This window comes from Sordaria macrospora, chromosome 1 (genome assembly GCF_033870435.1).
Source record: "Sordaria macrospora chromosome 1, complete sequence".
Classification (NCBI taxonomy): domain Eukaryota; kingdom Fungi; phylum Ascomycota; class Sordariomycetes; order Sordariales; family Sordariaceae; genus Sordaria; species Sordaria macrospora.
Window position 1 is genome coordinate 8,032,809 of NC_089371.1, and position 21,769 is coordinate 8,054,577.

The window sequence follows — 21,769 nt, forward strand, 5'->3', positions numbered from 1 at the left end:
CCAAGACTCTCGACTATGCAGTTTGGGACGTGTGAACTGGATTTAATAGACTGATTGCAAGAAGCTTCGTTCTTGATCTCTTATATCTCTTGTTTGGAATGCATATGTGCATCATATTGTAGACACTCAAGAAATTGGTAACTGGGTGTTATGCTTTAGTTTTCTTCGTCATGTCTTTTGCTCTTGTTATGAGCATCGTGCACTTCCTTCTTGGTGTTTTGGAACCTGTCAGGATCTGAGGATGACCCGCACGTTCTAGGTTGTCATACACATGTCAAATCACACTTCTTTTGGGATTGTCCGATATAGTAGAGCATGTTGTCTTTCCATCTATTTGTCGCTAATATCAAGAGGTGGCCCGGTACTTCTCTGCGACCGAGGCACATGGTTCCAGATCCCTTTCCGCCATGAACCTGACCTAATCCGTTGCACCAACTTGCAAAACTCAGTGCATCCATGAACTTCTGGTCGTGACTAACGTCCATGCCTTAGTACCGTGCTTCAAACCCCCACCTGCCTCTCAAATCAATCATCCTCAATATCATCATCACTCAACACCAAGCTCTGAATCCCACCTAGCTCCAGCCCCTCCTCTCCCTGTCCACTAGAACTACCATGCACCCTGCCGGCCGCAGCTCGACTGAGGATCGCACCCAGACCTTTCCTGTTTCGCCCGTGACTCGTCGGTTCCTCTACTGGTTTATCCGTAGCCCAACTCTCGGTCACCCCAGCCTCGTCCGCTCCTGCGGCTTCGTCTTCGTCCAACTCCTCTGTTGCCGGGGGTCCGATGCCCTGGAATGACACGATCTTGTCTAGGTCCTGGACACGCATGGAACCGAACGAGCAGCGTCGACGGCGGGCGATGTGGGCCATGTAGGGGAGACGCTCGAGGACCATTTCTTGTCGAGCGGAGGAGCCAAGTGAGAGGAGAGGAGGCGCGGCGGAACTGCCTGAAGCGGTAGTCTGTTCATGTCTGGTTGGTTGAGGCCTTGGTGTCGAAGCCCAGTTGTTTACGCTGTTATTGCTCGGATTCGCTGTCGAAGGTGACCTCTGGAACGCCGATGCGCCGCTGGTCAAGCTCATAGTTGCGCCGCCGCCATGCGATAGTGTCGTGCCGTCCTCACCCTTCAGCATCTTGGTGGCCCACATGTCGACAGACCCTTCCAGCTCTTCTTTGGCTCTCCACAGCTTGAGGTAAGCCGGGTAGAACATTTTGAACGCGTCTCCTCCCCCGCGACCCGACGTGGGGTGCGTCTGCCGTTTCACGGGCGACGGCAAGGAGAACAACAGGCCGCGAACGGCGACCTGGAATGCCATCTCATCCTGTCGAAGTACATGACTGCCCGCGTCCTTCCCACCATAGTCCCCACCGGCAAAGGCTCCCCTTCCGCCGAAAAAGATGTCCCGGGATGGACAAAGAAGATCGGCTTCGGATAGGTAGTCGAGACATCCGTTCATGTAGTCTAGGGAGGAATTAGGGTCGAGGGGACTGCTTTCGCACGACAGGGCGTAGTTTTCGTGTAAGGCCGCAATGAAAGTTTGGGTATCGGTACCGAGCTCATCGATCAGCATGTCAACAGCAACTTCGGATTTCTTCGGCCTAGACAGGTGTGACATGTAGTCAGGTAGCGTTTCCGCTTTGGCACCTTCAGACCCTGGGGGAAACGGCTTCTCGTCCCTCTTGTTGTATACCACTTTTCCAACCGCGTGGAAGATACCTAGGGTTGCCTCCCGCTGGGATATCAACTCGAGGCTTTCTTGCTCACCCTTGGTCAGCGCTGTATCCTTTGAACCCTTTTTGGTCTTTGTGAATGCAATCTTGGATCCCCAGTCGGCGTCATCATCGCCCTTGACACAGAGGAACTCCAGCGAAACAATAGCATTTCGGATGTCTCCAATTTCTCCAAGACGTTTGAGCACTAGTGGTCCTGGCGTCATTCGGCGGCCCGACCTCCGAGCCTCCTTCCTCACTACCAACTCCAAGGCTTTGGCCAGAAGAGATGGCGCAATGGGATTGAACTCGATGACACCTGTCCCGGGGTGTCGCAGAATTTCAGGACCTAGCAATCGATGTGCAGTAAAGCTGTCCGCGGAAGCAGACGTCGTCGTGAGCAGCGTCTCCGATATTACCATTACTATTGGAACGATCGAATCAGCGGGTGCTGCCTGCCCAAATGCTAGGGACGGGGTGTTCGCCGCCAAAAACTCAAGAATGGTGTTCCTGAAGTTCGTCAAGGCGGTGGATGATCGCATGAAGGTGTTTGGAAATTCCTCAATCAGGATCAGCCTTCGGCCCTGCTTTGGTATGCTGCTGGTGGTGGGCGCCGGTGCCGGTGGAGGCGAGTCTCCCCCTTCCAGGTCCAGCTGTCCAAACTTGCCGCCTCTTCCCAAGAACTCTTCGAACTGCGAAGACGCAGACTGCCATCCCCGTGGATCACCGTATGAACTTGCTGGATTTCTCCATTCAAGAACCTCACAGCGCATGTCCTCCGCCAGGAGCTTCAGAGTGGTCGTTTTGCCCGCGCCAGCAGCACCCTTCAGCACGAGGAGGCGCTGCCTCATTCGGCCAGCAATGACTTCTTCTAGCCATTTCCGCACATCTCCCACCTTCCTTTTGTGTACCGCCAGCTCCTCCAGGTTTGTCGGTGCGAATCGTTCTGACCATGGTCGAGAATCGTCATCGGTTGGTGCAGCTGCGGCAGCCACTGGCCTGGCCGGCCTCGAAGGCTTTAAGAAGCGCTGTCCCGTGGTCGAGCTTAACGTGCTAGCCTGGGTACTGAATGCCGAGCTCCCTTGCGAAGTGCCTTGCGAGTTGTCCTTGAAGCGCCTATGAGCCTGCAGTCCAACGAAGCTAGATGCTACCGTCTTAGACAGAGCAATGTCGTCATCGGACTCGCTGATGATATCCTCAAGAAAATCACTGATATCCTTGCTGCTCACACCCGATGCCGCAGACGCTTGACTCTTTTCTGCTTGCTTCGAGAAGAGAGCCTTCAGGTCCGCTTGTTTTCCATTCTCCTCTGTTTTGAGTTTCTTCTGTGCCCTTGTTCGAGACTTGATCGGGCTTGCGCTTGGGCTCCTGGGGGCAGCTTTTGGCAGTCGGCTCTGGAGGGTGGAAGACGATGTAGCTGGAGGTTGGGATTTTGCTGAAGCGCGGGTACTCCTCGTAGCGGGTGGAACGGGACTGGAAGATTCGGGTATTACTTCTAGGAGGTTGTCATCGTCTAGCTTGGCGGACTTGGTCGCGGGGGACGCGATGAGGAAGCGCTTCAGGGTGTTTTGATTGTTTTGACTCGTCTGCTTCTTCTCGTCTTCGGCATCGTCAGAGTCGTCGACAATGGTCCGTTTGCGTCGCTTTGCAGCCGGCGCCATTGCAAGTTTCGCAGGTGCGTGCGACACGGCATTGGTCACATTGCACGGCGGAGTGTAGAAAGAGGTCTTCAAAAAAAAGGCGGTTGTTGAAGTTCCAACCCAAACAGAGAATCATCATGGAGGCAATCGCGACAGGCTACCGCGACCTAAACTGCAGGGCCCTGCCCCAGATTTCCAGCGCAAACGCACGATTTACAGGGAGAGCGGGACCAACCCTAACCCGATTGACAGTATGAGCCACTTAGAGCAATCTCATCAATCGACGTTAGCACTCGGATGAAGAAACCAGAACGTGTTCACCACAATGAATAAGATTGTTTGGGTGGTTCATTATTAAAGCTTTCAGTGGGAGTTTGTGAAGACTATCAATATCGCGCACGGAGAACATATTCTGCGACAATTGCCCAACCATCGCCTAACTACTCGTCCAGACTCATAGGCTTCCAAGCTACCATCCCTCGAAGTCATCCGCAAACCGAACCGCTGCCGCGAGAAACCGGTCATGGACATCACCCCAAGTCCTTGCCGCTTCTCTAATAGACCGAATCGCTGTGGTGGTTGTTAGTAAAGTGATCAGAGCCAAGAAACTATCGATAGGACAACCAACCTTTCACATAATGGGCATCCTTCGCAAACCGACCATTCAGCGCCTTGTCCTCAACGTAGTTCCAGCTCTTCCCCTTCAGGTCCTGAGGGATATAATCCGGGTCAACCTTGGGGCGGAGCACAGCAATGTAGGCTGCCAGGGTAAGGAGCCACCATTGCCTCACGAGGTTGATGTGGAACTTGACTGGTACGAAGGGGAGCAACACTCTAACGGCATGGCTCGTCGTCAACATGTGGACAAGGAAGAAGTTGTAAGAATGCGTCCCGGGTTGAACCGATGCAACCAGAAGCTCGATTGCCGCTTCCTGGGACTCGCGGAATTGCTCGACGGGGTTGGCCAGTTCCCAAGCGTTCCAATACTCCAACACCAGTGGCTCGGCCTTTTCAAAGAGTGCGTCGACGTTCTCGAATTTGGCCTCATCAAATAGGCCGTCAAATCGGCTGTCGTTTGCAATCTTGCTCAGGATCTCTGATGGCGAAGTAGAGGTGAAGGAAGACTTCTTGGTGTATGATGAGTCGTCGATGTACTTATGCAGGTAGTTGTATGTTGAAGATGCTAAGCTGAGAGCCTCGATGGCGAGCTCTCGGTTGTCAAACTCATAGGCATAGCCCAAGTGAATGAGAGGATGGCCAACTACATGACTTGGTCAGCGGAATGAACCATGACCTTGGAGGTTAGAGTTGAGTACTTACGACTGGAAATGAGACCATTGATCAATGGCTGCTTGCCCCCAAACATGAACTCCTCAATGACCTGCTTCCAGTCATACTTGTATTTCATGACCATCATGTCCTCAAAGAAGTCAACATAGGCTCTCTGATACTGTCTGTCGCCCAGGTTATCCCTCCAGTCTGCCTCAGACACTTCGGAAGGCGAATCCTTCCATGGTTCCAAAGTCTTGGACTCCTCCTCATAGATGTCATACAGCTGCGGTGCCTCGGCCCCTAGTGTATATGATGAGCAGAGGATATGTGCCATATGGTTGTCATACTGAAGGTCATGATACAATATGGAGTGGTTCACATGGTTCGCCCGCAAAAGGTGCTTGAGTGTCCGTGGTCGCTTCTCGGCGTCTGTCTCGATGTTTTGGACTTTGACGGGAGGAACGTCGATGGCTCTGGGCGCATCAACACCAACCAGTCTGTTGACCAGGGGGACGTATGAAAGAAAACCCGCCATGTTCAAATTGGTGTGACGGGACTGTTGCTCTCTGTTTACTATCTCAATGAAAGATTGCGAGAGAAGATGGTGTTGTTGTAGAAAAAAACACGCCACTGCAATCACATGGGAACAATTCGATGAAGCTCACAGGCGATACAAAGGGCACCCCGGCGCTCGCTAACAGTTTTGTTGGGGGCGGTTCAGTTGGGATTCCACTGATGTCAACGGCAACTGGGCCTGTCGGTCGATCCCATTCAACAGCCAGCTGGCAGGCACCTCGCTGGCTTCCCCGCTGTCGTCATTGCCAAGCCCTTTCACACCCCGCTTTTGCTCCGTCAAGCCCCGCCGTCGTCGGGACAGAACCGGCCGGGCCGGCGAACCACCGTGCCCCTCTTCCGCCATGTGGATGTGGAAGGACCCATCCGCCATCGGGACCTCCAGACCCATGCCGTCCCGTCCTGCTAGGTCAAGGAAGGAATAGACCGGACTGACAGAGTCATCATTCTCAAACAGCGATACCATCATCTGATCTTAAACATAAACATCACAGATAACTCCTCATCACAAATCACACATTCACAATGGCGCCAAAGGCAATCATTGCTCCCTCCATTCTGTCGGCCGACTTTGCCAACCTCGGCCATGACTGCTCCAAGACCATTGGCCAGGGCGCCGACTGGCTCCATGTCGATATCATGTAAGAATTTTATCGTATCTCATCTTCCCCTCATCCATGAACAAGATACTCGACTAACACAAACAAACAGGGATGGCCACTTCGTCCCCAACCTGACCTGGGGCCCTCCTATCGTCGCCAAGATCCGTGGCCACGTCGAGAAACCGACCGAGGGCTTCGGCAAGGGCACCTTCGACTGCCACATGATGATTGCCGAGCCCAAGAAATGGGTCAAGGAGTTCAAGAAGGCCGGCTGCGACCTGTACTGCTTCCACTACGAGGCCGCCTTCTCGTCGGCTGCCGAGTCGCCCGAGGCCAAGTCGGATGAGAAGACCAACCCCAAGGAGCTGATCAGGTACATCCACGACCAGGGCATGCTGGCGGGTATTGCCCTTAAGCCCGCGACTTCGGTTGATGTCCTCTGGGAGATCTTGGAGTCTGAGGACCCCAAGGAGAGACCTGATGTGAGTTGACGCCTGATTTTACCCCTTACCTGATTTTGGTCTATCTACTAGTGCTAGACGTCTCTTGTATAAAATTGATGAATATTTGAAAACATCTGAGAAAAGAGGGAGAAAGAAAAAGAGCAGTGAAAATACTAAGCATCGCCTGTGACAGATGGTCCTCATCATGACGGTCGAGCCCGGCTTCGGCGGACAAAAGTTCATGGCTTCCGAACTGCCCAAGGTTGCGGAGCTCAGGAAGCGGTATCCCGAGTTGAACATCGAGGTCGACGGCGGTCTCGGACCCGCCACCATTGACCAGGCGGCGGATGCTGGCGCGAACGTCATCGTCGCCGGAAGTGCAGTCTTCGGTGCCCAAGATCCTTCCGAGGTTATTGCGCTACTTCGCGAAGCCGTCGAGAAGAGGAACGGAAAGCTATGAAAATATTTCGACCCGAGAAGGATAGGAACGGCAAGTGGGAGAGATATTTTTAAGACCTCTAGTGAGTGCGGCATGAAAATACATGAATGACCTAGATCTTAATTCTTCCACTCCCGATGTGGGTTGGTTATGCCAACTGGCCCTGTTCACGACCTATCAAGGAACTAGGCACCGGATTACACCGGTGAGCTCTTCATGGGGATAGTTTTTGAGCATACATCTGAACTTACACAGGGATGTGCTCTCTGTCTTGTTACCCTCCATGATGTAATTTTCTACATAGGCCGCCACCTTTTAATGAGTAAAACACCACTACCGTGTGTACTTCTAGGCCGACTGACATCCATCTAACACGCCCTTTTGACGCGGCCGTAGTCACCACCGTGATCGCCTCCGTGACAGCGAGGAAGCCGGAATCCAGCCGCAGATTCGAACGCATCTCACCTTCGGCGACATTGTCGACCACGCCATCTACAACATTGCCTCGCCCGATTCCAAGAGCCTTGATGACCCCCCGTCCTGACTCCAAAATCTTGTCGACGGAGGCGGTTTCTCAGCCTGCACCTATGTCTGTTGTTTATCAAAGAAGAAGGGCCGTGGGAAGATGCTTTCAATCAAGGTATCTATTCAAGACAGTTGGAGGGGATCCCCGAAAAGAAGAGAAGCCAATGCAAAAAAGCTATTACTGCTCCTATTCCGACTTACTCCACCACCCTCTTCTTCACAAAACAAGGCCAGTTCTCCGGCGTAACAGTAAAGTTCGCCTTCCACGTCCACTCCTGCTTCGGATCGACCTGCTTAAACTCATAATCCTTCACCAGCGTCACGCAAATCTTGGACAGCTCGATCTTTGCAATGTTCTGTCCCGGGCACGACGCATACCCCATTCCCCACGGGATGAAATACTTCTCCAAGCCCGCCGCGCCCTCCCGAAACCATCTATCGGGGTTATACTCCCTGGCATCCTCTCCCCAGATCTCCTTCGAGTAGTGAACCATCCAGATATTCACACTAACCGTCGTCCCCTCCGGCAGCGTCCTGTCCCCGATCGTCAACCCTCCCTTCGGCACCACCCGCGGCAAACCCATCGACGCCGGCCCGAAAATCCGCAACGCCTCCTTGATGCACGCTTGCAGAAACGACAACTTCATCCCGTCCGCGTAACTAACCTCGCCCGCAAGACCAGCGGCATCAATCTCCTCGCGCGCCCTCCTCCAGGCATCAGGATGCCGAATCATGTAATACACAAAAGCCTGCAACGCGGCCGCGACCGTCTCGTTGCCCGCCGCCACGGCGTTGAAAGCCGCGCTGTGCACTTTGTGTTCCTGCATTTTGCCCCCGTCCTGCTTGTGCTGCTCCAGCATGCGCAGCCAGTGGGCGAGCGCGTCGCAAGACCGGGCGTCCGGGTTGAGCTGTCTCTTCTTGATGGCCGCCATGGCCGTGTTGATCAGGTGGCCCCAGGGCGTGACGCCTAGCCAGGTGATGAGGAGGCTGCTCAGGAACAGGACGTGGAACCAGCGGAAAAACCCGGCGATCGAGACGTATGCGGCTTGTGGGTGGGCGTTGGCAATGGTGGAATCGATGTCGGTGCCCGTTTGCAGGAAGCCGAATTGCTTGGAGAACAGCACCTCGCCGATCACGTCCGAGGTGGCGAAGGTGAAGAACTTGTCGAGGTCGATGGGCGCGCCCGAGGTGGAGTGCTTGTCGAGCCAGGAGAAGAGGAGAGATAAGGTCTGCGTGATGTTGGGCTCGGACCGGAGCAGGTTGGGTGAGGTGTAGGCCGGGGCTAGGTGCCGAGAGAGTTCGTTCTTGATGGCCGGGTCGGTCTCGGACATGGGGTTTGCGAAGCGGCCGTCGGGAAAGGCGATGACTTTGTACCAGGAGCCTTTGTGGAGGGGGGCGGCGAGGATCTTCCGCACGGCGGAGGGGTGGCTGACGGAGACTTCGTTGGGGGCTATGCGGACGAAGTAGCCTGTGGACGGGTTAGTTGGTGAGTTTAGTTTGGTGAGGCGAGTTGGGTAGGTAGGCAGGTAGGTGGTCGGAAGGGAAAAGAGAGGAATGCTTCGAAACATACCATGCTTATCGTGCAGACTGATGAGGTCGAGGTTCTGATTTTCGTTGAGGATGCGCTTGACGTGCCATAGTCGGGTGAAGCTGGCGGCAAAAGGGCCGGGGATGTCGCTGATGGGAGAGAAGTAACGGCGCCATACGCAAAGAATGAGGAGTCCTACAACTACAAGTCCGAAAACCTGGAGACAACAAGCTCTTCGAAGGACTAAACTGGCCACTCCATGCTTGCGTACCTGCCGGATCCTGTGTTCTGTTTACTTCGAGAAGGGCAGCTTTGACGTCATCAGAAATGATAGACATCTTCAACGACAGTGTCTACGGAAGGTGTGCCTTCCGTCTTCTTCTCGACTGCCCTGCGTGTCGTGTCTGTCCAGGATGTAACACAACAAAAGGCATGGCGGTTAAGACAGACAGACAGCGCCAAGAGGCTCGCTACTACTTTTTTTGTAAACAGTACCGAGACATCGCTAAGCGATCCGGACCCCCAAGCCAGCTTGCCAGGTATAGCGTCCGTCCGGAATGTCGTGATGACCAGTAGGAAAGAAAAGAAAATGAAGAGAAAAGCAGCCTCACACACACACCGCAGCATACAAAAAAAGGGAAATGTTGCATTTTGGTATCGTGCAGTCCAGGGTAAGTGAAACAACTGCAACAACGGTTCTGCATACCTTTCACGGCAGTGATTTACGCGCCGCGCCGCCCCCCATCGGCAATTCTCTTTGTCCTCTACCGGTCGGTCGGTATTCATTCCTCAACCAGGAACTGGTTCGGAGGTTACATGCCTCAAAAGGGTAATGTGGTATCGTGAGGAAAAAATTGTTGCATCGAGGCGAAACTGAGATTTGAGACTCCTGGGATTCGAGACATAAACTACCTACACTACATTTCCATTTGTCGAATGGGCATCGGGATATCCGTCTTTGATGTCTTGGATGCAACGCACCCCTTTTTCTTCCTTCTTCATTATTTTGTTTCTCTTCTCTTTGTTTTGCCGGAGACCTGACTGTGGCGACTGCCACATAGAGGTTGGGTACGTGACTTATGGCGACATGTTAGGACCAGACGAAAAAAGGAAGAAAAAAGAGGGAAAGAAAGGATGAAAGCAGAAGAATAAAGACGGCAAAATTTTCGGGAGAAAAAAGAAAATATTTGATGCAGAGGCTCAAAAAGAAAAGGAGTTGAGGATGCGGCACCGTCACCGGCATTTGTGTGAGTGCTACTGCTCGAAGCCGGAACGGTACTGTATACGCCTTCCGTTGCAGACTTCGCAACCCAAGCATATTGACGTGACAGCCGAACAGGGGATAGCGAGCAACGGCCCTTGCTGAGTGTCTCATCGTGAGTGGAAATTCGAAAGATTACAGAAACTCGATGGGGGAAAAGGTGCGAACGTTGAGGCCAAATTAGAAGCTGCTGAACAAGTCAGAGAGAGTCTCGACAGCGGCTTCCGTACACTTTTCACGGACTACGAACTCCCTTTCAAACTCCAAACTCAAAATCCTTGTATGTTTTATAGCTGGGAGCTGGAGTTACATATATGATCACCCACCCACCGGAGTTCATTCCTTGTTTACCTAGCTCGGCTAGGAATTTTCAGCTCAGCAGGAAATGTCCACTGAGTCCAACATCCCGCCTTCCCCCGTAGACCCCGGCCGGGCATGTTCCCCCGGCCGGGGTAGTGGACTCGCTAACTCGGTCGAACAAGGGCCCTTTTTTTTTGTTTGACACATCGCGATGGAAGTACGTATGTAAGTGTAAACAGGGCCCAGGGGGAGCGTGGGGCATCCGCTTATTACACTAAGTTGGATGGGTATGGCTATCCCCCACGCTCCGCGAAGAACTAGGTACGCTGCTGAGGTCTCTGGAAGGACTGAATACTATGAGTGTTAGTCTACCAATGAATGGGCTTACAGGGTTCGGTTGCCCTGGCATTCAGTACTAAGTGTACTTGTCTGCAAAGACTTCATTGGACTGTTGTTGGTTAAGAAGACGGTTACGTCTACACTAAGAAGAAAAGAAGCGGTGGGTCTGTCTGTCTGCGATCGACGTGGGTGTAACCGCCAAAGAAGAAAGCCTGTCGCAGCTGTAACTGTATAGGAAATTGTATACATAGTGGTAGTGTATTAAGGTGAAGGGTGAATTCAGACAGGGATGGCCTCGGTTGTTATTCTTACTTATATCCCCTCGCCCAAGACAATAAAACGTAGCCTCAGTAACGGTTTCTCAACAACAGATTGACAAACCACCAATTATTTTTAATGACTGCATGTCTCTAAATCGAGTCAGAGCCAGTACCTGAGAGGACTCCAGTTATCAAAGCAGGAAAAAGAAGTAAAGCCTTCTTCAATGGCTTTGGCAATGTCACGGTTTTGGTGGTTCTGGTGGTGCGGATCGTTACTGAGGCTACGTTTTTCTGTCCGGGACGAGATCCCTAAGGTTGGATTCTTTTTTCTTTGGCTCTATTGTCCGGCGGACTATCTCCCGTTCGTTTGTTGTCAAAGTGGACTACTCTTTTTCTTTAGTTCCCACCAGTCAGTCACTTGATGTTCGTTGACTGCGTGGCTCTTGCGCCTTGGAACTGAGCATCTTCTGGTCTGAGTGCCTTCACAAGACTTCATTCCCGAGTCTTGATACTCCCCGTCTGGTCGGCTCAAGACTTTTGAGCCGACTGACCATGGACGCCCTTCCGCCGCCGACAAAGGCACGGCCTTTCCCCGTCGTGAAGCCCGACCAGAAGTCCGTCCTAGGAGTGGCCTTTGCCTTTGCCATCTTGCCCGTCATCGCAGTAGTGTTGCGTGTCATCTCGAGACGCATGGCCTCGAGGCCGCTGGACGCCAGCGACTACTGCATTATGGGTGCTTATGTGCTTGCAGTGGCGTTGGAGGGTGTCAGTATCACTGGTGAGTGTTTCCTGAGGCTTGTCCAAAGCATCATCCTGCCAACTGAAAAAAAATGCTAACGCCATCATGTCTTTGTGTGTCTTGTAGGAGTCATCGACTGTGGAATCGGATATGACCACACGATGGCTGTCGTCGCGGAGTATGGCATGGACCCTATTACCAAGCTTCTCAAGGTTTGTTAGATGTGTTTTGACCTCTCATGATTATCGGACCATATGCACTGGATTAACCTGTTTATTTTTGAAGCTTCTTATTCCCCTTCAGTTCTTCTGGGCGCTGAGTCTTGGCCTGTCCAAGGCGTCCATTCTCCTCCTATACTCCAGCGTCTTTGCCGTCCGTCCAGTTATCTGGACCGCAAGATGTGCCATTGTGTTTATCGCCCTGTGGGTTATAGGTACCATCATGGCTGGGTTGCTGATTTGCCGACCCTTTGCCATGAACTGGGATCATACCATCCCGGGAGGAAAGTGTGGTGACCAGGTACTCTTTCACCATCACCGGAGTTCTCAATTTGCTCACCGATGTGGTTGTGCTGCTACTTCCCGTGCCATACTTGTACGGTCTACAGATGCGCACTTACAAAAAAGTGGTCTTGATGGGTGTTTTCGGCGTCGGTCTACTGTATGTCTCTCCCCCATTGCTCTAGTCTTGTCTCCGCCCCCTGTATCTTCAAGTCAACAAGGCCGATGCTAACCATTCCTTTTCAACTTTCCAGCACATGCGTGGTCAGTGGCATTCGTATCCACACCCTGTCATCCATGAAATTCGACGATATCACCTACTCCATGCCGCCGGCCAACATCTTCTCGGGCCTCGAACCCAGCGTGGCGGTGATCCTGGCCTGTATCCCGTTGATGCGGCCTTTGCTTGGGCGGACACGCTTCGCTTCCGAGGGATCCAGGACGTATGGATCTGCCAACCCGTCCAAAGCCATCGAATTCGAGAGCGGCAATGATGTCAAGGGACCGTTTGAGCCGCTCAGCGACACCAGCTCGCAGTACAGGCTGAGACCAACCGGCCCAAAGCACTACGCTGATGTGCAAACTGCTAAGAGGGCCGAATCGATCGGTCAGGGTAGCAGTGACTTGGAAGCGGACGTGGAGGGCATTGTTGTGAAGCAACAGTGGAAGGTCAATGTTGATGCTCGTTAGGTTCGAAACTTTTTTGTTCTTCTTAAAGAGCCCTCGTTCTAGCCCTGATAGCTCCAAATGTCAGTCACGACTTGAACAAACAAGTAGTTGCTGGATGCATGATTGCTTACCGTGGTGCCTTGACTCTATTATTTCCTACGTGTCCAAGTCGAATAGGGAATGAGATGTACGTTCGCCGGGTTGCAAACCCAGCCCAGCTCCACGACACCTTCTCTCCACTTCGAAGGGTTGCCTGGTGGACACTGCACGTAGACCGCCTCCAGATTTTTATACCTCTTCCCAAATGGATACTCGTCTTCGACGAAGCACCAATCGGTGCGTTTGAACTTGAGACGCTTGACAGCAGCATTGTGTCTCCCAACAAAAGAGTGAGTGCCGAGATGACGACCCTCGCCGATGTCGATTAGGTCGAGGTCGAAGTTGACCCACACATGGCGAGGCACCGACGTGAGGTCTCCCCTAAATTCCTCATCCTCACCAACATCCTCATCAGTGGCATCAAAAATCTCGTCAAGGGCTTTTGTGCCGGCTTTGTTGAAGATTTGGCAACGGGGATTTCGTTCGATCTTCTGGTATCCACGCTTGCCTTGGAGGATGTTGCGAGATTCTGGGCATGCTTGGAGTGCTGCTGGTACTGGCGTGCGTGAATCATGTGCAACACCAGTGAGTCGAGTGGTTGCAAGATACTTGTTTGGTGTTGGAATGAGGGATAGGAGCGTCGTGGAATGTTGAATGAACTTGTAAAGTTTCATCCTGCGTCTTGTGTCCATCTGATTCGCGCTTGGGGATTAGCCCGAGATTGGGTAGTTCGCTTTTTGTAGCCATCTCCCCCTCACTTATTCGTCACCTTCCCGCTTGGCGTGTGTTTCTGTTCCTTTTTTTTCTTACCCTTTACGCGTCGAGGTGAGTAAAAGACACGGATATTGGATAGTATCGAGATCTTTTTGAGGAGCCCAACGTCGTCAGAAGCCCTCCCTTACTCGTGTGAGATGCCATGATCAAGTGGTGAGGATGACGGCTACAGTTGGTTAACAGTAGGGGTTTGAACTGAACAAGAAGTTTTCACCAGCTTATCAGTCAAATCCACTCAGAGAAAACACTTGATTCCAATGTGGTTTCTTTGATGGATTGGAAAGCAAGAGCATTGGAGAGGTAAAGAGGAAGGACCATTCATCAACATGCTGCAGGCGTATCCTTATCGATAAGCCAAATCAGGCGGTAACTCGGGCGATCCCTGCCTTTTTGGCCCCGCCTCTTTTTCGTGGGGAAAGAGGATCCGACATGCAGGCGGAGACAAATTTTTTGAAAATTTGCTCCACTCTGATGGCACGATAAGAGCTGCGATAACTCATGTATCAGTCCACGGCACCTTCCTGGCCAGCACTTTTTCTCCCGCTGCATTTGCACTTGCACTTTGCCTCTTCAATTGCAGCCCCAACTTTGCGCAAATCGGCCAATCGACCTGCCCAACATGGTGAAGAGAAAGGCGGATAATCAGACAAAGTCTGACGGCAAGAAGTCGGCCAAGAATCTGAAGAGAACGAAGAACAGTAATGCGTCCACTGGTCCCCATGCTCGCCCGGCTTCCAGTTGTGGCTGACCCGCATCAACGCGCACAGCTCTCTCCCCCGAAGACACCAAGGCCCGTTTCCGCAACGGACTATTCGACCAGTCCGTCCTGAACGAGTACACGCAGGAGTATGCTTCCTCGACCCCTTACAAGCACACCGTTATCAACGAGCTAGTCGACGATTCCCTCCTCCGCAAGGTCCGCGATGAGATCAAGGACAATGTCTCTTTCACCCCCAAGGAGACCGACATCTACAAGATCCACCAGAGCGGCGATCTCGCCAACCTCGACGGCCTCGACGACGATGCTCTGTCCAAGCTGCCCTCTCTTCTCGCCCTTCGCGACGCCCTTTACTCGGAGACCTTCCGCAACTATGTCTCCCACATCACCGACTGCGGTCCCTTGAGCGGACGCAAGACCGATATGGCCATCAATGTCTATACCCCTGGTTGCTACCTGCTGTGCCACGACGACGTGATTGGTTCCCGCAAGGTCAGCTACATTCTCTACTTGACGGATCCTGATATTCCTTGGAAGCCCGAGTGGGGTGGTGCCTTGCGCCTCTTCCCCGTCGAGGACCGTGAGGGCAAGGACGGTGAGATTGCCAAGACTCCGCTCCCGGACCCGGTCAAGGTTATCCCGCCGGCCTGGAACCAACTGTCCTTCTTCGCTGTCCAGCCTGGAGAGTCTTTCCACGACGTCGAGGAGGTATATCATGCTTCCAAGGAGGAGCTGGAGAAGCAGGGCGGCCGCATCCGTATGGCTATCAGCGGATGGTTCCACATCCCTCAGATCGGCGAGGAGGGCTACGTTGAGGGCGCCGAGGAAAAGGCTGCCCACAAGAGTGGCTTGATGCAACTGCAGGGCAACCCAGACCAGTATGACCGCCCGGTAGCGAAGCCCGTGCAGGCGGAGAAGGAGGAGAGCAAGGGGGAGGATGAAGAGAACACCTTCGACGAAGGCGACTTGGAGTTCCTCCTGAAGTACCTCGCCCCTACCTACTTGACACCCGATACGATCGAGAACATTGCGGACCAATTCGAGGAGCAGTTCAGCATCACTCTTTCCGATATTCTGCACCCCAAGTTCGCTGCCAAGATCAAGGAGTATGTCGAGGCTCAGGAGGCCAAGAAGCTTCCCGAGGTCAGCGAGGAGATTGAGAAGGCTGGTGCGTGGAAGGTAGCTCGCCCGCCCCACAAGCACCGCTTCCTGTATCTGCAGCCGGGCGAGGAAAACGCCGAGGACTCACCCATCAAGGAGTTGTTGGAAGTCCTGTTGCCATCACGACAGTTCCGTCTGTGGTTGCAGATGGCAACAAGGTCGACCATTGAAGGTCATGACCTGCTTGCCAGGCGGTTCCGCCATGGCAAGGATTATACTCTTGCTACCGGTCATGATGGCAAGGCCCGTCTGGAGCTCAACATCGGTTTGACGCCTACGGAGGGATGGGGTGATGTGGAGGAGGATGACGAGGACGAAGAGGACGAGGAAGAGTCAGAAGAAGAGGAGCCCAAGGGCAAGGGCAAGGGCAAGGCCACCTCCAACGGTAAATTGAAGGACAAGGGCAAGGCCAAGGCTGTTGAAAAGGAGGTAGAGGCTGAGGAGGAGGCTGTGGAAGTTGGCGGCCACGAAGTCTACATGGCCGGCGATGATGACGAGGATGAGGATGCGGCTATCTACAAGAGCAGCGAGGATGATGACAACATTCTCTTCTTCCAGGCGGCTGCTTGGAACAAGATGACCCTGGTGCTCCGCGACAGCGGGACACTGCGCTTCGTCAAGTACGTTAGCCGCGCTGCCAAGGGTGACCGATGGGACGTTAGCGGCAGCTACGAGATCGAGGAACAAGATGAGGATCCCGATGCTGAGGAGTTGGCTGAAGGAGATGAGGATGGTGAGGACGGTGAGGAAGGCCCAGAAGACGAGGAGTTCGATGGCTTCTCGGATTGACCGGATGGCACCGGTCCCGACTAGATGTGAGCATTTAGACGTACATGTAAGATGTGAAAGATACAAAAAGAAAGATACCCGGGAATAAAAGATGACATAAGATAATGGTGGCTTTACTATGATAAGCCGCATTCGGAATGGTTCAACTACGTCAGCTGAGCCTTCTCACGTTCTGATGGATTACAGGTGGGTTAGAGGTGAGTTAGGTGCTGTCTTTGATATTTAACCGCTTAACGGGCAAGCTATCCTGATGGGCACGATGAAGAGGTGGAATATAAATCGTCAAAAGGCAAGATAACATCACGACTTGGCAAGCTGCTCATTATGCCCTGCTTTTGCCCTCTTAACCGACAGACGAGCACCAAAAGGGGGCCGTGTTACATTATGCTTACTGGCTTCCCGCACATTTTTTGAGATCGTGCACGTGTGGTTATGAGATCACCCTTCCTCGAACTGCAGCGTTCCAGTTGCTACACTGCCTATTTTGCCGAGGTGTAAGTGTAAGTGGAAGTTTCTTGGAGTTGGAGAAAAGAATAACGTCATTTCCATATCCCCAGATCAACGGCATTTTAACACTGGGAACCCCGCACAGCACAGTTTCCACTATGGTGAACACCTGCACCAAAGAGCCATCATCTCGCGACTATTTGTCTGTTGTTAGTCAATAGCCGTGGAGGTTATAAAGTTCCTCAACAGTCGACATTCCACCACTCACAGCTGAACAAAGGGACTTGTACCCAATAGTAACCAGCGAATCAACGATGCAAAGGCGGGCACTTTTGTGCGCCACTCCACGCTGACGGCGTCCTGGATGTGCACAAAACGGGTGCACAAGTCTCACAAGCCCAGTCAATGGCGGGGCGGGGAAGATCAACTGAATGCAATTCCCCTTTCGGCTTCTTCAGCAGTATCCGCATGTGGATGACAAGCGGATGGCTGCCATGGCACAGGCACAGTGTCGCTCAAGGTTGTCCCTGAAGGCTGCAGGTCAGCTACTGCAGCTTGTGCAGCTGGCAAACTAAAACGGACCCAAGATCGTGCCCCGCGGAGCCACTCTGGGCGCCGTCGTCCAATGGAGAGGCAACGGCCCCGAGGGTCCCGTCGGCCAGACCGTCTTTGAGGACCGCTGCGGGCCATTGAGGACCTGGAGAGAGTGGCTCGGGAGTGGGAACCAGTCCGAGGGAAAAGGCCCTCTTGAATAGGGATGTTCGCTGCTTTTTGATTTGCTTTTGACCGATTTCATCTGATCTTTTCCTTCCATTTGGAACTCTAGAATCCCAGACTACCTGCACCTGCACCTTCCGTCGCATCTTTTAGCTTTGAAGGAAAAGAGGAAGTCCCGTCGACACAGAAACTCGGACGAATCCTGCCGCCAACCAACATCTTTCTTCCCACACCTGGACTGGACTCTTTAATCGCAAACCAGATCCTGGACCGCCCCAGAGTCTCTAAATACTACAATCAAAAGCAGCATCATACTTTCGAGTTTCATATCGTCTCTGACTTCTTATTTACCACGATTATACCTGGACCCTGTCCGTCGTAACGTTGTATAATCGGCGGTTCAACTCGACCCCAACAACAGCAAGAACAGCAAACAAACGAACTCCGCCACCATGCCGATTCGGAATCCTTTTGCGCGCCGGCCTGGTGTTGCCGTGACCCAGGACGAGAACATCCGCCCCGGTTCCGACGCCGGTAATACCGACCCTGCCCATCCTGGCTTCGAGAGGGTAAACACGGTCGGTTCTAGAGCCTCGTCGGCCTTCAGCATTCGCAGCAACAAGAAGGGCCCCGATACTGGCGAATACAAGATGAGTGGTATGACAAACCAAGGCCCCTATCAACCAACACCGCCTGAACCCCCCCTTGACCACCGTTCATGTCACTGGAAAGCGCCTTTATGCTAACTCGAGTTGTTGGTTGCAGTGGTCAATGACAGTGGTGTATACTTGCCGGTATGATTTGAAAATTCCACATGTTGAATGGCATAGAGAAACAGAACCCAAGCATAGACATCTGACAGGGGTAATCGCAGCCGTCCCCCGTCGAGAAAGAAGCGATTTGGCCCAGGAAATACCTGTCGCGCAACTCTACCGACACAAGGAGCAGTGTTCCCGAGATTGAACACTTCTCCATCTCTAGAGAGTCCTTTGACTCGTATAGGAGGTCCTTTGTACGTGTTTCCGACGCATCCATCCCGCCTTCAGACTCATCTATGACCGCCGTACACATGGCTGACCTTGGTACACTTGCCTCTTTTCAGGACATTTCCGCAAAAAGCCCCATATCTCCCACTACGGGCGATTTCAGTTTCGCTCCGCGGCAGAGTCTCGATTCGGCTAGGTTCCCTCGCATGCCGCGACAGTCGATGCTCAGTGAGCGCCGTTTCAGGCGGGACTTCCCTACTCCGGAAGAGAGCTTCGAAGAGGTCGGACTCAACGACGACAAGCAGCAAACCCAGCCGGCCAAGAAGCGCGGCTTTTTTTCCAAGTTTGGCTCCGATGCCCCTGAACACGCCACCGGCACCCCTCTGAAAGAGAAGGAGAACGGGCAAGCCATGTCGCGATTCCTTCCCGGCCGGAAGCGGGGACAGAGCGGGCAAGGGGCAGAACTCATGCCTGTTGCTGACCGACCATCGTCTGCCACTGCCACCGCCTTGCAAGAACAGGAGGTGCAGTCATGATTGCATGTCTAAAGTGGAATTTTCTTTCTCTTCTTTTTGGCTTACCGATATCGGGTTGCAAATAATGCCGGGTTGGGTCATGTTTGGGCTTACGTACATGTCAACCTGTGGGCTTTCGGCTGATGGGCTCTACCTTAATGAAGTCACGCAACAATGTTAGACCGCAACAACTAGACGGACGTCACTCGCTCATATTGGAGGATGACGAAGGGTATGGGATAATGGCTTTTTGGCGTTTCTAGGTAATGAGGATATTGCTCTTATGACACGGTATATACAGACATGATCAACAAAACTACAACTTAATGAATCGAGTAATTATCACCAATATCGCTCACTCACACAGCTTGGAGTCAAATCATGTTGTGCTTGCTAACAACAGCTTTTTGATTGTTCATCACTCGTGGTATCTAGTTATTTACTGCGCCTTGGGATCCTTCTTCAACGCCTCAAGACCCTGAATGAAGTCGTCCCGGAGATCCTCCCAGGCCTCAACACCAATCGAGACGCGCAACAGTCTCTTATCAATACCCAGATCGCTCATGGCGCGCCACTCGATCAAGCTCTCCACACCACCTAAGCTAGTAGCATGGTGGAACAAGTGCAACTTGCTAGGGAACCTCTTGGCCTGCTCCTCCGACTTGAGGTAAAGCGAAAACACCGGTCCAAAGCCACCAGGCATCTGCTTCCGCAACCAGCTGCCCTCCTCCTGGGCCTCAGGCTGCTGGCTAGCATGTTGAATCCTCGTCACAAACTCGCTGATCAAGCTGCCCTCGTTCGCCTTCTCTTCTACCAACCAATCCACCAGCTTCTGCGCGCTCTCCGCCTGCCTCTTGATCCGCAACTCAAACGTCCGCAAGCTGCGCACGCCCAGCCAGCCCTCCAAGCTGCCTAACACCGCACCAACATGCAACCTCTCCTCCCTCAGCTCGGGAAGCCACTCCTCCGCCTTATCGGGCCGGAACGCCAGCACGCCGCACAACATGTCGCTGTGGCCGCCAAAGTACTTGGTGCCCGAGTGCATCACCACGTCCACCCCGAACTGGAACGGGTCCTGCAGCGGCGGCGGCGCAAACGTCGCGTCCACCGTCAGGTAGCACCCCAGCTCGTCCGCCTTCTTGCGGTAGTAAGCCAGGTCGCGGGCCTCGCCCGTCGGGTTCAGCGGGGTTTCCACGTGGATGATGTCCCCCGGTTGCAGCTTGGCGAGGTCGGACTCGGATTCCAGCTCGAGCTGCTCCAAACCGTTGAGCTTCTTCATTAGCTTCAATATGCCGTGGCACCCGTGGTAGCCGCCGCCGATGGCGACGCGCTTGGGGTTCAGGAAGACGATCATGGCGTGGAAGGCCGAGAGGCCCGAGGCGTAGGTCAGGACCGGGGCGCCCAGGAGGGAGGTCAGGATGGCTTCGAGGCGCGTGGAGTTGGGGGCCGAGTCGCGGGAGTAGATGTGGGAGTCGTAGGGGGCGTTGGGCTGGTTGCGTGTTAGCCATTTGGTATTATGTGCTTTGATAGGGGATGAAGAGAGGGAAAAACATACGTCAAGGTTGTCCCATGGCCTCAAGTCGTCTGGGTTCTCAGCATAGCGATAGGTGGTGGAAAGGTGCATGGGAGGCGCAACGGCCCGGTGGTTGTTGATGTAGTCGTCGGCGTGAACCGAAAGAGAAGCCATCGACAGCTCCTTGTCAGGGAAAGCCGCGGCGAGCCTCTTGGGGCCGTCGAGGACGGGATCTTTGGTGGGCGAGGAGGACATCTTGATGGTGTGTTGATGCTGATGGATTTGTCTGGAGGGCACAGATGATGAGATCAAGATTTCTGATTCAGAACGTTCTATATCAACCTATTTATATGAATCTACACTGTACATGCGGAGATGGTGTTATCGCAACATCGAACCCGAAGAAGAAAGTGGAATCATGTCGCCGTGAGGAAGCATGGTGACTCCCGGGTCCAAACTAGCCTTACTAGCCTAGAGCGCCCTTGGACACATCCACTCTTTCTCGCCGTGGTCGAATGCCTGTTCGATATCGGCGCGGGGCGACTCCATTATTGACAAAAGTCCTCCTCAGCTCGTCATCGCAAGGGCGGGATGGGAGCCATCGGATGCGGATCGGATGGGGTAGCAACTAGTGTAGCAAGAGGGGCTTCCTAAATCGGGGGCCCGGCACGTTAGCGAAAAGCTTTGACCATTTTGGTTATGTAAGTGGTGTCGTACAAGAAAATGCGTACTGCACTCATAACAGCACTGTGACGGAGTTCAGATATCGCAAGAAAGATCTGGGCCGCCACCAAGCCATATTGTTCAGCCGTTCTAGCCTCAGTCAGGTGCATTAAACCCAAAGATAGAAAGCCAGAACGGCGCAGCTTCTGTTTGGCTCTTGGAATATGGGGTATGGCGGGTTGGAAGATAGTGTTGTTGGCGATTGTTTGAGACTTTGAGATTGGAGGTGCTTTAGTATAGCTCTTTCGGAGTTAACATTAACCTGGCAGAGAGTCGGCCACTGCGTTTTCTGTGCAGTGTATATCGTAGCAATGGCATCCACTTCCACTTTGGTCGCTTTCGCTTTTCAGCAGAACAACAACATCACAAACGTTGCACAGAACCGTCCAGCTGTCGAGGTTCCCGTTCCGGCGACAAACCCTGGACCGTTCCGATGCCACGGGAAGGATTCCGAGGAGGAAAGAAAACAAAGGCCTTCTAGAAGACTTCTTCTCCACCTGAAACAACCACTCATTCCTCGGGCCTA

The 21,769-nt window shown here is 53.2% G+C and overlaps 9 protein-coding genes across 9 annotated transcripts; 4 read left to right on the forward strand and 5 right to left on the reverse strand.

The window, feature by feature from the left end:
* Positions 1–318: 318 nt before the first annotated feature.
* On the reverse strand, positions 319–3,372 carry SMAC4_00450 (uncharacterized protein; the record flags this gene model as incomplete). The annotated part of the gene is made up of 1 exon (XM_003351854.2): positions 319–3,372. The coding sequence occupies one exon, from the start codon at positions 3,370–3,372 to the stop codon at positions 526–528; it is 2,847 nt and encodes a 948-aa protein (XP_003351902.1). The 3' UTR covers positions 319–525.
* Positions 3,373–3,719: 347 nt separating this feature from the next.
* SMAC4_00451 (uncharacterized protein) lies at positions 3,720–5,226 on the reverse strand. Its single transcript, XM_003351855.2, has 3 exons — positions 4,672–5,226; positions 3,980–4,612; positions 3,720–3,921 (listed from the first exon to the last, which is right to left on the reverse strand). Exons 1-3 carry the CDS (start codon positions 5,156–5,158, stop codon positions 3,821–3,823), a joined length of 1,221 nt encoding a protein of 406 aa, XP_003351903.1. The 5' UTR covers positions 5,159–5,226; the 3' UTR covers positions 3,720–3,820.
* Positions 5,227–5,513: 287 nt separating this feature from the next.
* SMAC4_00452 (uncharacterized protein) lies at positions 5,514–6,797 on the forward strand. The gene is made up of 3 exons (XM_003351856.2): positions 5,514–5,837; positions 5,908–6,280; positions 6,435–6,797. The coding sequence occupies exons 1-3, from the start codon at positions 5,722–5,724 to the stop codon at positions 6,699–6,701; spliced, it is 756 nt and encodes a 251-aa protein (XP_003351904.1). The 5' UTR covers positions 5,514–5,721; the 3' UTR covers positions 6,702–6,797.
* Positions 6,798–7,363: 566 nt separating this feature from the next.
* SMAC4_00453 (uncharacterized protein) lies at positions 7,364–9,137 on the reverse strand. Its single transcript, XM_003351857.2, has 3 exons — positions 9,005–9,137; positions 8,776–8,928; positions 7,364–8,673 (listed from the first exon to the last, which is right to left on the reverse strand). The coding sequence occupies exons 1-3, from the start codon at positions 9,069–9,071 to the stop codon at positions 7,403–7,405; spliced, it is 1,491 nt and encodes a 496-aa protein (XP_003351905.1). The 5' UTR covers positions 9,072–9,137; the 3' UTR covers positions 7,364–7,402.
* A 2,308-nt stretch (positions 9,138–11,445) lies between these two features.
* Positions 11,446–12,822, forward strand: SMAC4_00454 (uncharacterized protein; the record flags this gene model as incomplete). Its single annotated transcript, XM_003351858.1, has 5 exons — positions 11,446–11,671; positions 11,759–11,844; positions 11,936–12,054; positions 12,152–12,292; positions 12,387–12,822. 5 exons carry the CDS (start codon positions 11,446–11,448, stop codon positions 12,820–12,822), a joined length of 1,008 nt encoding a protein of 335 aa, XP_003351906.1.
* A 128-nt stretch (positions 12,823–12,950) lies between these two features.
* SMAC4_00455 (uncharacterized protein) lies at positions 12,951–13,574 on the reverse strand (the record flags this gene model as incomplete). The annotated part of the gene is made up of 1 exon (XM_003351859.1): positions 12,951–13,574. One exon carries the CDS (start codon positions 13,572–13,574, stop codon positions 12,951–12,953), a length of 624 nt encoding a protein of 207 aa, XP_003351907.1.
* Positions 13,575–14,125: 551 nt separating this feature from the next.
* SMAC4_00456 (uncharacterized protein) lies at positions 14,126–17,167 on the forward strand. The gene is made up of 2 exons (XM_003351860.2): positions 14,126–14,372; positions 14,442–17,167. Exons 1-2 carry the CDS (start codon positions 14,294–14,296, stop codon positions 16,340–16,342), a joined length of 1,980 nt encoding a protein of 659 aa, XP_003351908.1. The 5' UTR covers positions 14,126–14,293; the 3' UTR covers positions 16,343–17,167.
* A 204-nt stretch (positions 17,168–17,371) lies between these two features.
* SMAC4_00457 (uncharacterized protein) lies at positions 17,372–19,362 on the forward strand. Its single transcript, XM_024655522.2, has 4 exons — positions 17,372–18,163; positions 18,272–18,300; positions 18,381–18,518; positions 18,609–19,362. Exons 1-4 carry the CDS (start codon positions 17,959–17,961, stop codon positions 19,026–19,028), a joined length of 792 nt encoding a protein of 263 aa, XP_024511020.1. The 5' UTR covers positions 17,372–17,958; the 3' UTR covers positions 19,029–19,362.
* A 39-nt stretch (positions 19,363–19,401) lies between these two features.
* On the reverse strand, positions 19,402–20,809 carry SMAC4_00458 (uncharacterized protein). Its single transcript, XM_003351862.2, has 2 exons — positions 20,563–20,809; positions 19,402–20,496 (listed from the first exon to the last, which is right to left on the reverse strand). The coding sequence occupies exons 1-2, from the start codon at positions 20,773–20,775 to the stop codon at positions 19,447–19,449; spliced, it is 1,263 nt and encodes a 420-aa protein (XP_003351910.1). The 5' UTR covers positions 20,776–20,809; the 3' UTR covers positions 19,402–19,446.
* Positions 20,810–21,769: the final 960 nt, after the last annotated feature.